General features: G+C 56.1%; 7 protein-coding genes and 1 non-coding gene across 8 annotated transcripts; 3 read left to right on the forward strand and 5 right to left on the reverse strand.

Annotated features, from left to right (window-relative positions):
• Positions 1–932: 932 nt before the first annotated feature.
• On the forward strand, positions 933–1,262 carry POSPLADRAFT_1061232 (hypothetical protein; the record flags this gene model as incomplete). The annotated part of the gene is made up of 1 exon (XM_024481359.1): positions 933–1,262. The coding sequence occupies one exon, from the start codon at positions 933–935 to the stop codon at positions 1,260–1,262; it is 330 nt and encodes a 109-aa protein (XP_024334327.1).
• Positions 1,263–2,668: 1,406 nt separating this feature from the next.
• Positions 2,669–4,490, reverse strand: POSPLADRAFT_1049788 (hypothetical protein; the record flags this gene model as incomplete). Its single annotated transcript, XM_024479839.1, has 7 exons — positions 2,669–3,033; positions 3,080–3,208; positions 3,441–3,541; positions 3,600–3,692; positions 3,742–3,871; positions 3,929–4,250; positions 4,404–4,490. 7 exons carry the CDS (start codon positions 4,488–4,490, stop codon positions 2,669–2,671), a joined length of 1,227 nt encoding a protein of 408 aa, XP_024334328.1.
• Positions 4,491–4,919: 429 nt separating this feature from the next.
• On the forward strand, positions 4,920–11,362 carry POSPLADRAFT_1049789 (hypothetical protein; the record flags this gene model as incomplete). Its single annotated transcript, XM_024479840.1, has 12 exons — positions 4,920–4,997; positions 5,045–5,102; positions 5,604–5,638; positions 5,689–5,760; positions 5,948–6,080; positions 6,139–6,312; positions 6,373–6,480; positions 6,539–6,651; positions 6,812–6,963; positions 7,339–7,546; positions 10,079–11,083; positions 11,138–11,362. 12 exons carry the CDS (start codon positions 4,920–4,922, stop codon positions 11,360–11,362), a joined length of 2,361 nt encoding a protein of 786 aa, XP_024334329.1.
• Positions 6,848–6,957, forward strand: POSPLADRAFT_t152. Its single transcript has one exon. It is a non-coding gene; the product is annotated as a tRNA-Leu (tRNA).
• Positions 11,363–12,300: 938 nt separating the features above from the next.
• POSPLADRAFT_1155988 (hypothetical protein) lies at positions 12,301–12,977 on the reverse strand (the record flags this gene model as incomplete). The annotated part of the gene is made up of 4 exons (XM_024487014.1): positions 12,301–12,331; positions 12,369–12,535; positions 12,587–12,665; positions 12,820–12,977. 4 exons carry the CDS (start codon positions 12,975–12,977, stop codon positions 12,301–12,303), a joined length of 435 nt encoding a protein of 144 aa, XP_024334330.1.
• Positions 12,978–13,695: 718 nt separating this feature from the next.
• Positions 13,696–16,579, reverse strand: POSPLADRAFT_1036635 (hypothetical protein; the record flags this gene model as incomplete). The annotated part of the gene is made up of 11 exons (XM_024477159.1): positions 13,696–13,875; positions 13,984–14,037; positions 14,114–14,209; positions 14,624–14,805; positions 14,849–14,873; positions 14,906–15,138; positions 15,195–15,793; positions 15,861–15,973; positions 16,029–16,160; positions 16,214–16,384; positions 16,433–16,579. The coding sequence occupies 11 exons, from the start codon at positions 16,577–16,579 to the stop codon at positions 13,696–13,698; spliced, it is 1,932 nt and encodes a 643-aa protein (XP_024334331.1).
• A 169-nt stretch (positions 16,580–16,748) lies between these two features.
• On the reverse strand, positions 16,749–18,245 carry POSPLADRAFT_1071546 (hypothetical protein; the record flags this gene model as incomplete). The annotated part of the gene is made up of 5 exons (XM_024482451.1): positions 16,749–17,103; positions 17,155–17,555; positions 17,608–17,803; positions 17,857–17,938; positions 17,992–18,245. 5 exons carry the CDS (start codon positions 18,243–18,245, stop codon positions 16,987–16,989), a joined length of 1,050 nt encoding a protein of 349 aa, XP_024334332.1. The 3' UTR covers positions 16,749–16,986.
• Positions 18,246–18,829: 584 nt separating this feature from the next.
• On the reverse strand, positions 18,830–21,598 carry POSPLADRAFT_1156065 (hypothetical protein; the record flags this gene model as incomplete). The annotated part of the gene is made up of 11 exons (XM_024487026.1): positions 18,830–18,990; positions 19,055–19,244; positions 19,299–19,605; positions 19,660–19,684; positions 19,737–19,874; positions 19,924–19,954; positions 20,011–20,109; positions 20,164–20,416; positions 20,459–21,070; positions 21,125–21,503; positions 21,553–21,598. 11 exons carry the CDS (start codon positions 21,596–21,598, stop codon positions 18,830–18,832), a joined length of 2,241 nt encoding a protein of 746 aa, XP_024334333.1.
• Positions 21,599–21,623: the final 25 nt, after the last annotated feature.

Genomic DNA, 21,623 nt, shown 5'->3' on the forward strand with positions numbered 1-21,623 from the left:
GATCATAGAAGTCTTCTTTCGCAAGAAGTTCGGATTAATCTCGAAGGTTTGATAGAAGTGGAAGCGGACGGTGCCTTCGGGATGTCCGTATGACATGCTTCTCCGGTCTAGTAGCTTCGGCGAACGTCGGCTGATGGTAGTCAAGCTTCTTTAAAACTCTGTTACTAACAGGTTGAGTCATCTTTGCTGATTTCGCTTACAAACACGGGCCTATGGCGGGCCGCTTAGCAATCAGTATCACGTCCCTCCAATGAGGGCGTGTCATTCTACAAGTCTCCATAGCAAGTTCTTTCTCAGTCGAGTCCTTGCTGACATCGCGCCTTACTGCGCCCCGGTCGCTCGTCCCTCGCGACGTCCGAACCATGCTGACCAAGCGGATCTGAAGAGCCTATAAATATAGGCGAAACTTGGGGGTGGACGCCATTCCACCCAAGTCATCCAAGTCAGCCACAAGTCCTTCAGCAGGCAGGTCGACGCCAACACCACCTAACCCTAACCTAACCAGAGCTGCATAAAAGCAATAGAATGAGGGTGTCGTGTCCAAAAACATCACTCACCTTACAACGTCTCTGGCGGGATGCCTAAAGACATATCTTCGACGGTCAGATACCAACAGCAGTGCAGGGCTAAGTCTCGCGACCAGCGTCGTTGGCACCCTTACAAGCGGTGCGAGCGTCCTTGCGTAAGTGCATGATCGTTGTCTTGTGTCAGTGACGGGTCTAACATATCTTGCGTGCTATCACTAGTACGACTGGGAGGATGATACTGTTTCTACTGCGGTAGTTCCGGAACTTGATGAGGAAAAAGAGATTGTCTGACGGGATGGTGCGGCTGAGCGCCGTTAATTGCTGAGTACTGAGTGATTTCCTCTCCGCTGACTACAAGCTGAGCGATGACTTGTGTGTAGGACAGCCCGCGAGGCCTCGCGGACGATGGTGTACTTAACGACCAATATCCGTGCCACCGCTGTCATTTCCACTTTGTTATTTGCTCTGCTGTCTATTGTTGTCGTTGAATTCAGAGTGTTATTGCCGAAAAGAGGGCGCCTCTCCGGCGCGCCTGAGGCACACAAGGGCGAAACCGTCGAGCAAGAGGCCACCAACTTCGTTTTCGGGTTCGCCTCGCTCGCCATCGGCGCAGCCACCGGACAAAAGGAGGCACCACATGTCGAACAGGGAGGCGCACACGGTGAAACCGCCGCAGAAGAGAAGGATGAGACGGCAGTCGGCGTGGGCGCCGCGCTTCCTGATCCGACAAGGTAGCATGGACAGGCTGCGATATTGGAGAACGCGCGCCCTGCGATGCGTGCGCTCGCACATACCATGGGTACGTTGGAGCGCTTTGTGAAGTATGTAGTGGCTCTGCGGTGTCAGTAAGGAGAGAACTGACGTCGAGAATCGCAGCGTGTTGTCGCCGACGCCGCCATTCTCGCATGCACCAAGGCTCCGGCTCGCTGTGCTCGTGCTCCCATTACTAATGGCAACAACAGTGTTGAGGTCAGATGTTCGTCAAGGCTGACTCGTTCGGATTAAGCTTTGTACTGTTCGGCCAGCCGCTCATCTCACGCGGCGCACACTGGCTCACGCACCGATTTCCAAACTGGCGCGAGATGTTGCAGTTGCGTAGGTGAGGTTTTCCTATTCCTACAGGCGCGTCGCGAAACAGAGGTCTCGGCACGGGTGTTCCGACAAACGCGCAACTCGCCCTCAAGTTGCTACGCATCGCGGAAGAGAGCAAGACGCCTCTCCCTCCCGCCCCCACCCCCGACGGGTGGCATAATAGAGGAGTCTGAGACGGTATCGAGGCTGCAGTCTGTGAAGACGGCGACGTGGAGTTTGACACACGTTGAACTACGATGTCAAAGGTGTGGATGCCCGCATGGCCATAGCTGAACGCGCTGATAGCTGTAACAGGCGAGGATGGGAAGCCGAGGCCCTGACCGGCCAGCAAGCTCGCCCGCGCGCTCAAGGGCACGGGCATCCATGCATTAGTGTCAATGAGGACATGGTATTGAGCGTCGAGCGGATTCATGTGTCAGCCCGGCGCTCCTTGTCTGAATCGCGCCCATCGATACGAGCATGTGGAAGGGCGAGAGTTGTTGTTGAGTTTGCTACGGTCGTCTGGGCAGTGTGCCAAGAAACGGACGACACCTCTGATGGACCGCAGCCATATGGGATGGAAAACGTGCCGTCATGTGTAGTGGACTGAGTGGATCGACAGAGACGACGGTGAGCGGCCTGCTGGAGACGTTGTGCAGGGGGGCGGCAGGTTCGGGAGCAGCGATTGTCGATAATTCACAGAGCGACACAAATGTACTTACGTGCAAATGCCCGTACGAACAACAGCGTCGCACCAGGATGGTAGTGCGCGCGTTGTAGAGCGGTAGGCCGTGCGCACCGAGGCCTCAGGCGATCGCGAGCAACAGTGGTCAACACTCGCCGCGGGATGCCAGATAACCTAGCCGCGCACCCCATTCTTTGCTATCGAACAGCCCGTGGATATAATACAGTTCACATACGTTACGTATTATCCGGCATAGGGCAACGCCCTCGAGGGGCTATAAAGCTGGTTCTAAAAGCAACAGCATCGCGATCGTGTCAAAGTGGTGCAGTCATAGTGGCACAGGTCGAATCCGCACTCAAAGTGCATACTCGAGCATAACTGCCGTTTACACAGTCATGCTCTGTTCAACCCATGCCTTCCACAGCAGCATGCTTCCACGCCTGTCGGCAAGTATTCGGAGTGCATCATCTAAGCGGCACCGTGCACTCCACCACGCCTCGAGGATGCTCTGGTCATCGACGTCCGTATCAGGTCCACGTTCCCTGCTGAGACCGAGCACCTCGATCGCGTCTGTGATCTTTTCAGGTGCATAACGATGACAAGACTCTTTGATGATGATTTGCTGCAGCTCCGGGGCGGCCGCGCCGATATCGCCAAGCGCCTGGGCAATCTGACATAGTGCCGTGAAATAACGGGGCGTGTTCACAGGATCGCAGCGACACTGCGCGAAATACGCGAATACAAGTGTCTCTGCGCATGGATCAGAAGCAGAAGCGACGGCGCAGTACGCACTTACTTTGTGAGTATGCTGCCGGTGTCATGCCAAGCTCCTTCCATGCAAAATCGAGCGCATTGACGCCAACGAGCGTGAGGCTGCGGGGGACTGTCGCGAGCTTAATGACGTTCGAGCACCACAGCGCTGTACCTACCTTGCGACACATGTGCGCCGATCTGAGTTTGCAAAAACTCGTAAGCGTCAAGTGCGTGCGTGCACGTTCAATACTTGCGGCTTGTATGTCCCAAATGCGTTGGTTTCTGGCAATGGTTAGCTAGACCCTGGACCGATGGAAGACAGCGCGTACTGTTTTTCTGGTATATGGTCAGCCATGCGGACATCTCGACCCATGCGCGCAAGAGGCGTGCCCGGTTCTGCTTGCCCTCCGAGATAGACGGGTCGATAACAGGTGGGCACACGCCTGGCTCTTCCGTACCCGGCACTATGCTCATGGGAAAGCGTAAGGTTTCGAAGATCTGCTTGCTGCAGGCAAGGTAGAGTTGTTAAGAGCTATTGTAAAAAGGCAAGGGAGATGCCCTACGCTGTCTGGCTCCAGCCGACCTTTTGCTGGAATTGAACGCGCGCGACGGGCAGTATGCGCTGCTCGTCCTGCCATAAGCGCTTCTCAATGATGCTGTACATGGTGAGACAGACCATGTACGACCACAACCAGTGCGACTTACGAGATCAAAGTTTCCCAGCCTATCAGAACGCTCGCCGTTGATGTCTTCTCAGTCGGCGGACGAGTAAACCTGACGTGACTGTACTCGTCGACCAACTGTCGTGGGATAACACCGGGGATGAGGTCTGATACTACGCAGTACATCGTACATTGGCAGCAGACATAAAGGTCTAGCAGAGTGTCTTCACGCATAAAGGGCGGATCGATATCACGAGCGTCAACCGCACGCTCGTAGCGGTGCCAGTGATGTGTCGCGTTCACCTGGCCAAACGGCTGCTCGCCCTGACCAACGCATGAGCCGCTCCGCGTGCGACGATCAGGGTCGGGAAGGCGGTCGAGTTTGCGCGCAAGCTTGGGGAGGACGCTTGAATTCTGGCAGAGGAGTAATACCCAGCCATTGTGCTCCTTGCAGAAGTACGCATGCGGGTGAGGAATGGCCTCCAGAGTCTCGTTGAGCAAGGGCGCGTGTGGAGTCGAGGTCGCTGACTGTAAGGTCGCCAACTGGGATTCCTTGAGGCTAATGTTGTAGAGGGTGTGGTAGGGATGGTGGAAGAGATTGAAGAGCATGGGCGGAAGTATGCCAGGACCCGGACTGACGCACCGAGTGGGTAGGACAGCGTCGGGAAAGCGCTCCTCTTCCAAGTCGGGACCATGGATACATACCTGGTGCAGAGTGGGGACTGCTGTTGGGTTCGCGTTCGGCTCTGTCGTGATGCACGGCGTGCTGGCAGCGCGCCATGGCTCTGACATGGAAGTCGGAAAGGATGGGCCGCCTGGGGTGCGGGAACTGTTGGTCGTCATCACAGAACGTTATAGTGCGAGCCCGAGGCAGTAGTAGTCGGGGAGAAAGGCGAGGATCGCGTCGAGTGAGCACATACGGTTAGCAGCAGCCTCATTATAGTAGACCGCTGTCAGGTTTCGCAGGGAAAGCGCTGCTGGGCGCTGGCAGTAGCGCCTAATGACAGGGGAGTGCGAGCGAGTAGCGACGGTTAAGAGCGAACGCAGGTGCACGCGCCACGGCCAGTAGCGGAAGTCCATCGGTGAATATTGAATCAACGTTCGCCCGGTCTGCGCAGACCAGCGACGGACATTGGCGGGCCGGGCGATCGATGACGATCGATGACGCAGAGGGACATAAGATGCAGTCAAGTCGGCTCTTGACGTTGACCTGCAGCCACGATGGTGTCCCCAGACGACCCCTCCCTCACGCCCCTGCTCCTCACCCTCCCCTCCCTCACCCCCTCTCTCGCCCTCGAGGTCCGCACTTGCTCCTCTCCGCAACCCTCTGCTGACTCTACCCACAGGTGCTCCCCCTCGGCCTCACCCTCCACCGCCTCTTTGTCCAAGCAGATGCCAAGGCATGTACGCTCCCCTCTCCCCACCCACGCGCGCTCACCCGTCCACAGACGCACGACATCCTCATCGGCCCCGAGCTCCCCGCTGGCCACCTCTCCCAGAAGTACACAAACACCATCATCGGCCGCTACGCCAATCGCGTCCCCGCAGGCACCCACCCCGTCTCCCGCGCTGGCGTCCACTCCTCTCTGACCGCTGCCTCCAACGAGTCCCCCTCCGTCTCCCTCCACGGCGGCCTCTCCGGCTGGGACCTCGCCCCCTGGGATCCCCTCCCTGACCTCTCCGCCGCCACCCTCTTCTCTCCCGACGAGCAGCAAACCATCGGCGCAACCCTCCCGTCCGCCTGCGTCTTTGTCCGCGAGTCTCTCAACGGCGAGGAGGGCTACCCTGGCCGCCTGCGCGTCGAGGTCCTTGTCGGCCTTGCCCAATCCAATGCACCGCCCCCCGCCGCCTCGGCAGAGTGGCTTCTCGGCAGCGTCGTTCTCATCTATCGTGCCCGTCTTCTAGACACTGACAAGGTCACCCCCATAAACCTCACCCAAGTACGTCTTCTATCTCCCACCCGCGCCCTCCCTGCTCACCGTTTCCACAGCACTGGGGCTTCAACCTCGACGCTTCGCTCCAGGATGGCCAGTCCGTCAAAGACCACACCCTCACCATCCGCGTACGTACTTCCTCTGCGACTCGTGATCCAGGACGAGCAGAGCGTCATGCGGCGTGCACTCTCCTTGTGCGTAGATGCACGCAGGCGCATCGCGTCGCATGTCGCTCAGCGGGTCATTCCGTGTGTCGCGCTTCCCTTTCCTTGCACTGAGTGGGCTCTGCTTCGCTCTCCGCTCACACACACGCAGTCCTCGAACACCCTCGAGCTCGCCCCCGACGCCAACTCGGCCGGTAGCCTCGCCCCCGTCGCAGGCACCCACCACGCCCACGCCGAAAAGACGACCCGCACTATCGGCGAGCGCTTCCCCGCGCAGGGCTACGGTACGTCCAGCGTTCACTGTCCGCGACCCTCCCGCGCAAGCTGAGCCTCGTCGCGCAGACGAGTTCTACCTGCTCGACAAGCGCGATGCGCCTGCTGTCCCCGTCCGAGTGCCTGCCGCGTCGCTGGCGGGTGCTGGCGACCTGGTGCGCGCCGCGCTCGAGGACAACGGAGAGCCGGACGTCGAGCTCGCGAGCGCAAAGAGCGGGTTGAAGCTGCGCTTCTTCTCGAATCGTGAGTCTTCTCCCTCGCCCATTCTCTTCGCTCTGTATACGCGCTAATCGAACCTTACAGAGTCGGGCGTGCAGTTCTACTCGAACAACTTCGCGAGCCCGGACAAGACGGCGCGCAAGAAGATTCACGGCGGCTCGGGCGCCGTGGGCGACGGATACGAGCCGGGATGTACGTCGTCTCGTTCTTTGTGTTGCTTCTTGCAGTGACACGAATGCTACACGCTCAGCGGCTGCGTTCCTCGAGTTTCACGAGCCGCTCGCGGCGTGGCTCCACCCCGCCACCGTCGGGCGCACGGGGAACGACACGCTGCTCGCGCCAGATGAAGTGTACAACAACTACGTGCGCCTGGACGTGTGGTACCGCAGTCCGGAAGGGTTGTAGCGGTCCGCAATCTAGCGCGTGGACGCGGAAGAGCAGAAATGGATGCAGATACAGATACACATTGTAACTCCTAGCCAGATCGTTCAAGACATGCTTGTATAATTGTCTATAAGGGCAGCACGCTGACATATGTCAAGAGGGCGAAGGCCATCATGGCAAGATGGCCGAGCGGTCCAAGGCGTGTGACTCAAGCGAAAGCTTGCCTGCTTCTGCGGGTCTTCTCATCTGGGTATCCAGGCGTGGGTTCAAATCCCACTCTTGTCACTTTTTGTGCGTTTGCAGGGCTTTCTTAGCTGCCGCTCGCCAGACATAGATATCCGGAGCCAGCATATACGTAGGTTGAAGGAAGTGTCTATCAGTCTGCTCTCAGGAGACTAGTTCTGGGCTGCGCGCATTCCGTTCCGCTTCTGCCTCAGCTTGATGGCTCACAGCTATCTGGTTCGTCGCAAACACTGTTATTTCTCTTGATTTTCCGTAATTGTGGGACCATCATGTAGTCCACAAGCATGGTTTACGATGGTATTCCAGCAAGTGATTCGTGAATATTTGATGGTCCGCGTGCCTTTGGCGCCTTGGCCAAACAAATGAATACCACGGCAGAACCGTATGCAGGCTTAGTACATGTCGCGCTGACATCCTTCGCAGCAAAGTATACGTGTTGACACTGGACGACATTTTGATGGCGGATGTCAATGATCTGCCACTTGAAGACAATGGATGGGGCAGGTGCTTGGACACATTCGATGCCATGTCCTTAAACCCGCCAGACGTAACGGTCCCCGCCGTACTACCTGCTACAACTTATACCCCGCCCCGCCGTGCTTGCATGTCCGACATGCCCTTCGACATCCTCGTCCTCATCTTCAAGCAGCTCCGCCGGCTCTCCCGCCGCAGCCTCCTCTACCTGGAAGATCGCGAGTGGGATGAGTGGGACGATTACGCTGCGTTCGATCCCCTGCGCGCGTTCCCCGCCGCACCCGCCGCCGTCTCCGTCGCATGGCGCGCAGCCATGGCCTCCGTCTCCGCATTCTGGACACGTGTCGTCGTGCTTGTTGACGACCCACCCACCCCCTCACGCGCACTCGCAGACGCCCTCGAGTGGTCTGCCAACCGGCCGCTCGACGTGCGTGTGTGTTGCCGCGTCGACGCGTACGACGACGCCTCAGATCCCCGCGAGCGCGCGCGTGTATGTGCTGCGCTCGCGCTGCTGACGCCGCACATGCACCGCTGGCGCAGCTTCAGCGTCCACGCGCTGCACGCGACATCGCTGCCCCGTCCATACGCTGACCTCGTTGGCCGCGCGCCGCTGCTCATCAGCCTGCTTCTCGACTCCGTCGACGGTCTCGCGCCGGACCCGGAGCCCGACGCGCCCAGCCACACGGACAGGATGCTATACGCACCCGCACTGCGCTTCCTATGGCTCGACGGGAACACCCTGCGCGATATGTACGTCCGCCCGGGGCGCGCGCAGTCACTCGCTCGGGTCGTGCGCCTGACGGTGTCGCACTACCGGCAGGACGGGGTGCCGTTCAGCGTGCGCGCGCTTGTGAAGTTCCTATACACGCTGGACGCGCTGTGCAACCTCCTGCTGGACGACCTCGCGCTGGACGTGTGCGGGAGCGGCGCGCTGATCTTCGACTATCGGCTCAACCGGCTGTCGTGCGACCGGCTCGCGGCGCCCGTGCTCTCCGAGTTCTGGCGGCTGTACAGGTACAGCCCGAATCACCTGAGCCTCAAGCGCTGCACATTTGAGCCTGCAAGCATGGACCTCGGCAGCACAATGTGCCTGTCGCTGAGTGATATCGACGGGGACCAGGACCTGGCGGGGCTGCTTGACCGCTGGGGTTATGGTAATATGTATACGGAGCTGCGGGTTCTCCGATGTCCCGGTTTCGACGATGCACTACTGGAAGCGATGGCGACGCCGCATAACGCATTCGGGGGATGGCTGTGCCCGGAACTGACGAGCCTGGAGATTTACGAGTGCGAAAGCTACTCAGACGCGTCGCTAAGGCATATGTACCGCGCGCGGTTGCATGCGCATGCAAGTACGGAGTTCGCGGAGACCGGAGAGGAGGGATTTGAGGTGACCTCCATTGATGACGTTTATACCGATCGCGTCGGGTGGCGATAACTGGTAGTAGTGTTTTTTGCTGGGACCGCTGGAGTTTGCCTGCGTTTGTCTGCGCTGTATGCTGGAGGGCTTGTTCGTGTCCCTAGCATTAGTCTTGGATAAGGTTCATTTGCATATCGCCATCAGGCATTTTCAGGCAGCCATCAATGGGTTCGTCGCAGTACGCTCACGCATGCATCGCGACTGCATGCTGACTGTCAGCTCCTTAGGGCCCTACGTGACGAGCATCCGGGTTTATTTCCAGAGGGCGCATATTGACTACGTATCGATACAACTGCTTCTTACTATTTGCTCTTCCAGGATTCACGGTGAGAAATCCAGTTATTTTCTTGATTCCCGGTAACTTTGGGATTGTCTGTGTCAGTTTGAGGGGTCCGCACCGTATGACGCGTGTTGGCCTTACACGTGAACGCATTTTTATTTCCGAAACGATCTTGAATGTCACGTCCCGTTGCGGCGCCTAAGGACACGTCCAAAATATAGAGCAGGTAGAACTCAGGGAAACTCAGACAAGGTTGCCGACAACGAGCACATAGAACGGTAAGATCTCTTGGCGAACGATAGCATCTCCCGGCCAGCACGAACCTGAGTTGCGCGTTTTGAAGCAGACCTATATATAGTGATCGTCTCCCCTATACAAAAAGGTTATAATAGTTAAGGACTGCCTACGGGATACAAGGATGATCATGTAGTCGACGATATATCTTAGCAGCGCTCTTTAGTATAGTTTGATTGTCCACGTGCCGTTGACGCCTTGACCAAACAAATAAGTATCGCGGAAGCGCTGTATATGGGTGGTGTACATGTCGCGCCGATACACCTCGCGGCAAAGTATACGCTACGGCGGAACGGCCGCTGCGTATGCAGTTTGGATCGCAGCATGAAGCTGTCGCATCCCCTTAGTAACCAGCTCGAACTCATCCAAAACATCCAAGGCAAACTAGAAGGTGCGTCCGCACATTGTCCAGTGATCTACACGCATAACGTTCTCACAAACTCTTAGATGCCCACATGGAATTGGAACTGGACGACATTCTGATGGCGGACGCCTTTGCGGATGACGATGGTCTGCCGCTTGAGGAGAATGGATGTGCGCCGTGGGGCGGCGACGTGCGCTTGGACGCGCTCGACACCATGTCCTTAGACCCACCAGACGTAACGTCTCCCACAGTACCACCTGTTGCAAAGACCCCGCCCCGCCACGCCTCCATGTCTGACATGCCCTTCGACATCCTCGTCCTCATTCTCAAGCAGCTCCACCAGCTCTCCCGCCGCAGCCTCTTCCTCCTGCAAGACAGCGATTGGGACGAGTGGGACGACTACGCTGCGTTCGATCCCCTGCGCGCGTTCCCCGCCGCACCCGCCGCCGTCTCCCCCGCGTGGCGCGCAGCCATGGCCTCCGTCTCCGCATTCTGGACACGTGTCGTCGTGCTCGTTGACGACCCACCCACCCCCTCACGCGCACTCGCAGACGCCCTCGAGTGGTCCGCCAACCGGCCGCTCGACGTGCGCGTGTGCCGCCGTGTCGACGCGTACGACGACGCCTCAGACCCCCGCGAGCGCGCGCGTGTATGTGCTGCGCTCGCGCTGCTGACGCCTCACATGCACCGCTGGCGCAGCTTCAGCGTCGATGTGCTGCATGCAGCATCGCTGCCCCGTCCATACGCTGACCTCGTTGGCCGCGCGCCGCTGCTCATCAGCTTGCTCCTCGACTCTGTTGACGGCCGCGCGCCGGATCCGGAGCCGGACGCGCCCAGCCACACGGACAGGATGCTATACACACCCGCGCTGCGATTCCTGTGGCTCGACGGGAATACACTGCGCGACGCATACGTCCGTCCGGAGCGTGCGGGGGCGCTCGTGCGGGTCATGCGCCTGACGGTGTCACAGTACCGGCGGGACGGTGTGCCGTTCAGTGTGCGTGCGCTCGTGTACTTCCTGTACGCACTGCCGGCGCTGCAGAGCGTCAAGCTACACGACCTCGCGCTGGATGTGTGCGGGAGCGGTGCGCCGCTCCTCGACTACCAGCTCAACCGGCTGTCGTGTGACCGGCTCGCAGCGCCCGTGCTCGCTGAATTCTGGCGGCTGATCGACGGTTACAGCCCGAATCACCTAAGCCTAAAGCGCTGCACGTTTGAGCCTGCAAGCATGGACCTCGGCAGCACAATGTGCCTGTCACTGAGTGATATCGACGGGGACCAGGACCTGGCGGGGCTGCTTGACCGCTGGGAGGGCGTGATCTACCCGGAGCTGCGGGTTCGCCGGTGCCCCGGGTTCGACGACGCACTGCTGAACGCGATGGCGACACAGCATAATGCGTTCGGGCGATGGTTGTGCGCGGGGCTGAAGAGCCTGGAAGTGTACGAGTGCGAAGGCTACTCGGACGCGTCGCTGCAGCGGATGATCGACGCGCGGACGATGGTGCATGCACGTTCTGGGTTCGCGGCGGTCGGAGACGAGGCATTTAAGGTGGCAGCCATTGAGGACTTTGATTCCGATCGCCTGCGCGCGTCGGACGATGGCGATGACTGGTAGTAGTGGTTCTGCTCGGGTCGCTGGAGTTAGTGTGTGTTTATCTGCGCTGTATATACTACGTGCTGGAGGGTTTGTACTTGTGTTACTAGGATCAGTCTTGGACTGTGTATCGCTAACAGCATTTTTACGCGATGATCAATGCATTCGTCGTATTACGCTCACGGATGCATCGCGACTGCATGCTGGCTGTCAGCTCCTTAGGGTTCTATGTGACGAGCATCCGGGTTTATTTCCAGTGGGCGCATATTGACTACGTATTGATACAACCGCTTCTTACTATTTATTCTTCCAGGATCAGCGGTGAGAAATTAAGCAGGAGGCCATAACAGAATGGAGCTCATAATGTCTCTAGAGGGCGCGCTACCAGCTTGACACCGCTGACCGCATCGTGCCTCATCTTTTCTAAGCCGTCCACTATTCCGTTCAGCCCACCAGGGAGAATCTCGACCCGATTCGGCTACCACAATCAATCGTCGTTAGCAAAAGTCGAAATAGGCTGGGCATGTCTAAACATGCCTGTATAGCTCCTTCGGCCAGCAAACTAGGTAATGCTTTGTATAGGCTGACGCCGAATGCGTGGTTCTCGGCCGGATGGTTGACCTGTCCAAGGGCCATCACGATGCGCTTGTTGCTAGTGACGGTGATGGTGGGCGGTAAGGAGAGGACAAGGCAGCCTCCAAGTGCAAGGAGGTCGTGTGCAATGTTCTGAGTCTCCGGAACAGCAACGGCGTCAAAGATTGTCTCGAGCGGTTCGGCGGTTATATTGGCGATGGTAGTTTGAAGGCTAGCAGCGGGCAGATAGCGATCGATGACATGCGTCGCACCGAGAGCTTTGAGATATTCGGCGTGGCGCAGCGAAGCGGTGACAATGATCGGAGAGAAACCTGAAAGTCTTGCGAGCTGCAGTGCTGCCAGAACCATATGAGCGCATGCTACTGCTATGACCAAACAACAAGCACCCTCACCATACTGGCCAACAGAGCTCGATGCGTCAAACACCACGAACGGCTTGCCCTTGTATTTGCCTCGGCCGTCCGCATCCCAGGGCGCAATCAGCTGTGCGCTACCAAAATGTGCATTTGTCGGGCTTCGCGGCAAGTAAAGCCCAAGAGCCGCTGTTGCTAAGCCTGCGGGAATAGTGGCCGCTTGATCGAAGGTCAGATGCTCAGGGATCTGAGTGAAACCATCATGATTCAAGGTCGGGTGTAACGGACGTATACACACCTTCATCGTCACATCAGCGTTGGAAATTGTGTATTGTTGGAATCCAGCTCGCGAGAATGTGAGGATGCCTTCCGTGGAGCTGTTGGGCAGTCAATGCTACGATATCTGCTACTCTCGAAGCCACCATGACGTAGACTCTATCGCCTTTCGAAAAATTATCGACATCGTCGCCGAGGGCCTCGACAGTGCCAGCGATGTCTACTCCAAGGATGGCAGGGTAGTCTTCTACGTACAACCCGTGCACTTGGATGTTCCAATCCACTGGATTCAAGGCAGTGGAGTGCACCTTAATCAAGAGTTGGCCGGGTCCGGGAGTAGGGATCGGCACCGACTGTATTTCAAACAGGCCCTGTTTCGCCGGAAGAACGAGGGCCTTCTGTTGGTTAGGCATGTCGGAGATACTGACAATGACGGACTGTCATGCGATGGGCGGTTTTATACTTCGAGAGTGCATCATGACGTCATCCACACGATGAATCAGCAGGCATAGGAGAGACCTACAGTGTGTTCATACCATGCAAATACCTCGTGCGATTGCGAACTTTGAAGGCTACTTTGTCACCACCGACGGGACCTAGGCAACTGACAGGCTTACCAAGCCGCACTTTACCTGCAGAGATCTCCGGCGGACTTTGATGTATGTATATCAGCAGCGCCTAGAAGAGCAGAAACGCTCACATTCTTCGCATGCCTTACCCATGTAGTACCGGCAATTGATACTCCTTCGGGATCATCTACAGCCTCAAGCGATGCGGTTCGCTGCTTATGGGCCGTACTGATATCAGTAAGCAGAATATGTTGAATACACTGTTTCAGGGGTTTGTTTCCATTTCGCTTGCTATGCTTGTACATACATGGCTGCGCGGCGACGACGTGAAGTTCTGATTCAACATGGATTGGATGTGCACTGAATGCAATGTGGAGCACACTACGCGATCACGTGGTGCTCAACCCACACGGCGCTTAATGACGCGTCCTCGACGTCGTGGCTAGAATGCAAATTGCTGCTATTATTCACGTATTGCTTGATTTCATCCAACAAGTCGCCTCAGCGGAATCCTTCCATCTTTTTCAAACACGCAGGATGACCAATCCCTGCAAGTGACAAGTCAACTCAAGCCGACGTGGTATCTAGTATCTTCTCTCCGTTTCTCTCTAAATCCCAAGATTCCTGGCCACTGAGGCTTGCGGACCCGTTTTCGGCCGCCCTGATCGTCTAGCCGTTGCCTGTTGCTGATACTGCCTTCATTGTTTATAGACATGATTATCCATGCAATATCAGCGAGTTTCTGGTGGACATTCGAGCTCAAGTCGAAGTGGGAATGAAGGCCGCCTGTTCACTATCGTAAGCATTGCATGCGACTATTCCTTGCTATTTCAGCATTTTGGCGACTTACCCACGCTGCTGCCGGCACTGACATTGTCCCGAGTAAGTTACCATGTCCAGAAAACTATGATGTCGCGCAACAACAGCATGGTTCGCAATTTGTACAATGCCTACATGATTTATCAGCGCACTCTGCTTACGCTTACGCCAGAAAATCTGCTTCCACTAGGCGGCGTCAAACTCCTGACTATGGCTTGAGTCGCCTTCGATAACGCGGTCACACTAAGCGCAAAGGACTTGCGAGATCACCAGACGCATCAGGCACCAAACAGTCAACGGGGCCCAGAACAAGTGCTTGCGCATCCAGGCAAAAATGGCGCAGGTGGCTGCGAGATCTAGTGAACTTCGGTCAATGTCACGTTGCGCAACGGAACGGAACGTCAGTCACTCCCGCTACCTTACTACGAGTAAGTCTCTCGCCAATTCCAGCCGTGTCGCTATGCTGACATGTCGAGCGGGAATTGCGATTGATCACAATAAGACGTAGCTGCCATTGTCAAGACGCATCTGTGCGGTCTGGTTGACTTTTGCGAGATTTTCATAGGCCGCCAACAGAAAATCTTGCATATTGCAGACATCCGCACATAGTGATAAGTCGAATATTCCATTGGCTTCATCGTGTGGGTTATTGTGTAAATCTTGTTACCTACAGGATCCTCGAACAAGCGAAGGTATCTAGATCGGCGGAAGCGACACCGTTGCATTTCCAGGGGAGTCGGATATTCTGTGCACTTTAAGCCCACAAAGCAGTCGATGCTCTTTTCGGTCCCTACAACAATTTGATCAGCGACGCCTAAGACTAGCAACTCCGAGACCCACTTGGTACGGCAGGCTGGCCCACAATACAACGTGTCATCGCACTGTTCGCAACGCACCAACGCCAACTTTGTACACGACCTCCTAGAGCAGGCATTCGGATCCACACAAGCCACCTGAAGCCTGTACAGGAGATCCCAGGCGGACCGGTCCCAAGACTCCTCGGGGACTACCTCATTGTTTACAACGCGTGGTCCAACCTTCTCTCGTGGCTGTCCATCGGGAGCAAACGCTTGTTCAACAAGCGCGCGCAATGCGCGCGGACGAGGGAGCTCTGGACGTAAGAGCTCAATGACCGAAGGGTCTTCCAACATCCCATGCACGTGAGCGAGAATGCGGCACAGCTGCCCTGTAGAACGCAAGCAGGTGAGTGATAACGGTAGAGAAAGACGATGAAGTACGTACTAGTGACCCGTACATGAGTTACGCAACGTGGGAGCGCGGCGTCGATGGCGCCAAAGAAATCCGTTCGCACCCAGAGGGCAAGAAGTGAGCAGATCTCACTTCGGCCATTCTCCCAGCAGTCCGAGAAGATGTCTCCAGCGACACCAAGGACAGGAAGGAAAAAGCTGTCCCACGGAAATTCATGTTGTGCACCGAGCGGTGCCTCTTTCGTGGCCTTGCGCATTGTGGCGAACAAGTGCGCCCATAGCCCAGACGAGCGCCAGAACTTGGGGATAAATGCAGGCTGCTGCGCTTTTGCGAGGAGGTACATATGCATTATAAACTCAGGCATAATGGCTGCGCCCTCTGGCGGAAGCGTGGCAAAATGTACGGCGGTTTTGGCGAGAATCTGCTCGATAGAGCTTGCGCCGCGAACCATACGTGTTAGGGCGTTCGTGGGGGCTGGATATGTGTCGCGGTATGTAGCAAGCGCTGGGGTCCCGGGTGATACAAGCTCTATGAGAGTGCGAGTTATATCTCCTCCATCGTCGCTAGTAGTCGCATGCATGAAGTAACGAGTGAGAAGGGATATCGTAAGATCAGCGTCATCATCTATAACGCTGCAGAGTACAGCAAAAGAAGATGGATTGATGAGCGGGGCAGCACAACGGAGGGACTGGAAGATACCTCAAGAAGGTCGGGTCGATGGTCACAAAGCGCATGATGAGCTGCGGAATGACTCTGCGCTCACGAACGTGTATGTCCCCTTTCATCAACGTGTTCTGCGGGTTGTTCCATAACTAATAACGAAGTCGTGAGACGATTCCGCACGACGTTTGAGCAGTGATGACGGACATGCTTCATCATGTCATTCCAAGTCCTCCGGAGTGTATTTATTAATATGAGATCGGTAGGTCTTAGCACATCCGGCATCGTGAAGGCCGCATTGCAAAGAGCCTCCAAAGGGCCAAAGTAAGTAGAGGATTCCTGCTTCAAAGATATGAGAATCAGGACATGGAGTCTGCGTCTCCATTATCTACCTGTTCCACTGCTCCTAGCTTCCCGTCTTCTTCGGGAGTCTTCGGCATTGGAACATGCTTTGTAACCATTTCACATAGTCTATCGATTACTCCGCGATGTACTAACTTGTGCCACTCTTCTGTGTTCTTCATTGCAGCATATGCCACAGCAGTAACCGCTGCATCAATGTCCTACAATGCTTTAGATTTCACGATGCGCTGGAAATGTATGTAGCTCACTCTTTCGGTATCCCCCCAGCGATTACGTCGTCTCTTTGGACCCAAACCGAGTGTGCTCATGATGCGTTCCGGACCCGAGGTAGTCATGACGATCCACTTGTGTTCATGGTCTTCAGAGGACGCGGAAGATTGCGCTTCTGCGGACATTTCCCAAAGTTAACGAGATATTTGCGTTCTGATGCCAGGTGTGTATTCGGTTTAAAGCTCGAGGACGAGACGCCACATTGTGGCAACAATGGCTTATATAGCTCATTCACGTGCCAGTATCTGAGCGACTCCGATGACAAGTGTAGCTTTCCCTCCATTCCGGTTTGGATGACAGGAGACGACGGCGAACAGTCAAAGTTAATACATGAAGACGATGGCAAACAGCCCAAGACTAGGACCAAAAAAGATAGCGGGAGAAGGTTAGAACGAGCTGTCACGGCATCTCAAGCAAATCCCAACTATCCAAATACGCTATCTCCGATGTACCATATGAAGAAGAAATGTCGTGACGCCCAGCGATGTCCACCCACAGATCTTCGTTAGCTTGTCACTCACATACGCCCCATTCATTCCGTCTCCTGGGGATGGGCGACAAGCTTGACATTGCTAACACCTTGCCTGAGTCTCGCCAAGCCTCCAATGATGCCCTCCAAACCATCTGGCAATACTTCGACGAGATTTCCCTGTTCTTTCGGTCAGCTTGCTGCATTGGACCACTTAGAGGAGATACTGACCTGGATATCGCCATCTTCCAGCAACACAGTGAGCTCGGAATAGAGGCTTCTTCCGAGCCTCCGATTTGCATCTGGTGTGTTCGTATTTCCGCTTACCTGCACGACACGCTTATCGGATCTTTTCTTTTTCTTGTCAATAGCGTCCCCAAGCACCAGAACGAGACACCCCCCTGGAGCGAGAAGGTCGTATGCTAGATTCTGCGTCTCCGGGATGGCTACGGCGTCGTAAATAGTCTCGATCGGTGCTGTGGTGATCGCCGATACTTCTTCGAGAGTCTCATCTGCAGAAAGGTGGCGGTCGATCACATGGGTGGCCCCGAGCTCGAGTAAGTAGTCTGCATTTTGCGGTGAGGCCGTCGCGATTATGGGTGAGAACCCTGCGAGCACGGCGAGCTGAATAACTTGGGGGCATGATCAGGTACGATAGACTTCAAAGAGTGTCTGAGGACTGACCATATTGGCCCACGGAGCTGGAGCCGCCAAAAACCATCAATGGCTCATCCTCATATAGACCGCGTCCGTCCTCTGTCCACGGGGGGACTAGTCCAGCACTCTTTTCTGGAGTGTGCTTGTTGAACAGCCCTAGCGCCGCTGTCGCGAGTGCGAGGGGGATTGTCGCCGCTTCTTCGAAGGATACGTCGTCCGGGATCTGACCTCGGTCGCTTCTGTTCGTAGGGCGATGTTAAAATAACGCAAACTCACTTGAGTAGTCACGTCTGCATATCCGAGTGTATATTGTTGAAAGCTTGCATGCTCGTTGACATTCAACATTCCCTGCGTAATCCTACAGTACGTTGTGATCTAAGCTCTACCTAACTCAAACCAAGCTTGACTCACACTCGATCGCCGCTCGCAAACCCTGTAACACCTGGCCCCAGCGCCTCGACGGTGCCGGCGATATCACTACCAAGGATCGCGGGGTAATGTGTGATGATAGCGCCGTATGCTTGAATCTTCCAGTCGACCGGATTCAGCGCCGTAGCAGCGACCTTGATGAGAATCTCGCCAGATCCGGGTTTTGGGATCGGGATGGTGTCTACGCGGAAGGCACCCTGCTTGGAAGGGAGGATGAGGCCTTTCTGTGTCGGCATCGTGGAGCCCTTAGCAGCGCTTAGCTTTGGGGTAAGAGGAAATCCCAAGACCCCTAGCGTAGGTACTTATACCGAGGAAGCGTCGGCCATTTTGTTTCCGCAGTCACCTATCTCGGAGGGCGGTGATGTTTCGGAGCCAGCTGCCCTCGTCCTCGTGTCGCTGCAGGGCCAGCGCTCGTAAGTAATGGACGCCTGATGGAAAGCCGGATTTGCTACCTTGTGCGTCCGTTGTGAGCTTGCGATGCGACCACAAAAGGGCCATGAGACCAGATGTCATCATGCACTGCTGGGCATGTGCATGTGTCGTATGCTGTGTAGGCATTCGCACGGTAATGCAAGGTTGCATGTTGTAATTCGACCATCTATTTCAGCGCCGCAGATACCTCCTGACGTGTGCCGTTCAGATGGAACCGATCACCAGTGCCCTTTTAGAAGATGAGGATGGCTTGCATTGAGCTTGTATATCGAAGTGCTTGCGATAAATCGACTAGACAATGATATGTTACAGTACGGATTGCTATTCCCTTTCTTGACAGTAGATATCCATCCAAGTGAGTGCACGTCACGTTATAGCAGAAAGATAATCAAATAGCGTGACGAGAGTCCGACAATGATGTGTGTCGCCTGCGTCCGATACCCATTCCAACACGTACGAGCGTTTCTAAACATGCCCGGCTATTGATGAGAAGATCTTCGTCCCATTCAACCACTCCCTTCTCGAATAAAACGACAATGGTCGAACCTCCTAAGCGCACGAGATCCACGAAGTCAGCTATGCCGCTGCAACAATCTCAGACAACAAGATTTACCAAAAGCAAAGTATCCAAGCTCTTGCCCTCGCTTCACCTCGTCGCCATTGTGAACCGTCGTCATGATACTTCCAACCATCATCGCTCCGATGCAGACAGCCATGACCCGACCAAATTGCGGACTGTCGATAGGCACGACCTTTCTTACGTTCTCGCCGTAGACGTCGAGCGCAGTACGTATTGCTTGGGGCTAGAAACTCAAACATGTTCAACGTGTATTCCTAGCGAACGAGACCCAACTCACGTTGACAGTATAATATTCTCCTGCAATGTACGACATTGGCCCGATCGTCCCGTCTACTGGCGAGTGAAAGCGATGATAGTCCTGTGGGGCTAACCGAAATATGCACAGAGCGCCGCCGGCATAGTGATCCCATTCTGAGCGATAGCGCTCTCCAAGCAATCGCGCAACCGTGAACTCTCGACCCTTGATCCATAGTCGAGTTGCCTCATTCACGGTTTCGAATACCATCAGTCGGCAGTCTGCCCCGCTGACAAGCCGACACGGATCGTCGGGGCACTCTGTCAGCCTTGCACCTGGCTTCAGCTTCCTAGCGAAACATAAGCGTCAACATGATAATAGTTGCAGCACCATCCCAATCTACCTGTAGAAGAACTGATTGAAGGTTTCTGATGCGGATACGTTAGCTATGGCCAATGTGTGGTAGCGATCAGTACTTACTGAACGATCTCAACGGCTCTGCAATCTCGTCGACATTGAGGTTGTGGAACGCAATGAACGTCGGGATCTCCTTCGCGGATTCGGTGGAATCGTACTTATTGCCTTGCTTGATCGACATAGACTTCAGGAGACGCCGTGCTACGTGACTGTCAACGACAGCCAGGACGATACAGCAAGTCTCGCTGACCTCGCGCGCCTTCCATCCGGCTCTTCCAGCCCTGCACGAGGCAGCTTTAACACAAAGGCTCTATGACACTAGCCAACATCCACGCACCTTGTAGAGCAGTCGAATGCCTAGCCGTACGTACACCTGCATCTTCTCTTCTTCCAGCTGTCCAGTAAGCCGATTCTGGACAATGATGTTTGCGGAATTCTGCGTTGGGATGTCAGATTTACGCGATAGACGAAGACGCCGTAAGCAACTCACTGCGCCAAGCTTGTAGTTACCGCTGGACACCTTCGTGATGACTTTTGTGTACCACTTCCGCTGCGCCTGGCTCGCCGTCACGAAGTTGCTCACCATGATCCGGTCCACGGTTGACCAGTCCTGGCTCGCGCAGATGGCGACGTGTGTCACGATGTCGACTTCCGCCTTCGAGTTCAGCCGCGGTCGGTGACACAGCGGACACGCCTTGATGTTGATCACGCGCTCAAACAAGTCGTCCGTCGTCTTGGGCGCGCTCGAGCCTGACGTCGACGCTGAAGTCGACGCCATTCCCAACGGCGAGCCATTCGAGCCCGACGAGTCTTCCTGGTCAGAGGATGAGTCGGACCCCTGACGCGTGAGCGCTCCCGACCCTGGTAGGTTGGGCACCGAATGAGACGTTGGGAAGTGCGCGACATCCGTGATGGGCTGCTGCATCGGCTCGGTCGCGTGCGGTAATGGCGGGGCGGGCTTGTGCACGAGATCGCTGTCCGACACAATATTGAGGCCTGGAATGACCAGAGGGGGGCCGGCAAAATCGAGTTTGTCGAGGTTCAGCGTGAGCTGGTGCTCGAAGCCGTTGCCCGCGATTGCAGCGGGCGTAACGGGCGCGCTCGAGTCGAACGCGTTGTCCTCCGGGTCAATGAGTTTCTTTTCGCTACGCGGGCGACAGAGCTCCGTCTCGAGGCACTGAATTGCCTCGTCAATCGTGAGGAAGTCTTCACGTGGACTCTTACCAAAGCGCGTGAAGAACGAGTTGACAGTGTCGCGCGAGAGGGTGGAGCCGAGCGAGTCGAGCATCGACGTGAGCTCGACGTGCGAAAGCGCGTTGGCGTCGTCTGGGTCATACTGCTTCAGGTATTGCCTCCAGAAGCGCTGCCTCAGCGCGTCGTACGGCTGATACTTTGCTCTAACCGTGCCCTCGTCAGTCTGTATGCTCTCTCTGCTGCAAAGGGCGACGCACCGTACGCTAAGCACAGGCTTATGCTTCGCCTCCCATGCCATCTCCTTGGCCGTCGTGAGCGACAGCTGGAAGTCCTGCATCGCGTGTAGGCCGTCGACATCATGCGGGTACAGGCCCGTCTCCTCGTCCTTCTGCGGCGCGTTCGCGAGCAGCTCGGACACGCTGAAGCTCGCGTCGCCGACGTGGTCGTTCGACGAGAGCTTGTCCCAGTCGAGCACCGTCAGCTGCACATTGAACGTCGTCTCGTACCGCCGCACGTGAAACAACAGCTTCTCGTCCCAAGTCGGATTAAGGGAATGCCGGATGACGCGCGTCCTGAAGACCTTCTTCCCGAACGAGACCACCACGAACGGGTCCATGTCCCACCCCATCCGTGTCACTGGCAATATGGTCAGCAGGCACACCTCATGGGTACCGAAAAGGCATACTGTTCTTGAGTTTCGGCAGGTCGCTCGCGCTGTGAATCTCGAGCATGACGATCCCGAGGATATCGTTCTCC

Source organism: Postia placenta (assembly GCF_002117355.1).
Source record: "Postia placenta MAD-698-R-SB12 unplaced genomic scaffold POSPLAscaffold_17, whole genome shotgun sequence".
Lineage (NCBI taxonomy): Eukaryota > Fungi > Basidiomycota > Agaricomycetes > Polyporales > Adustoporiaceae > Rhodonia > Rhodonia placenta.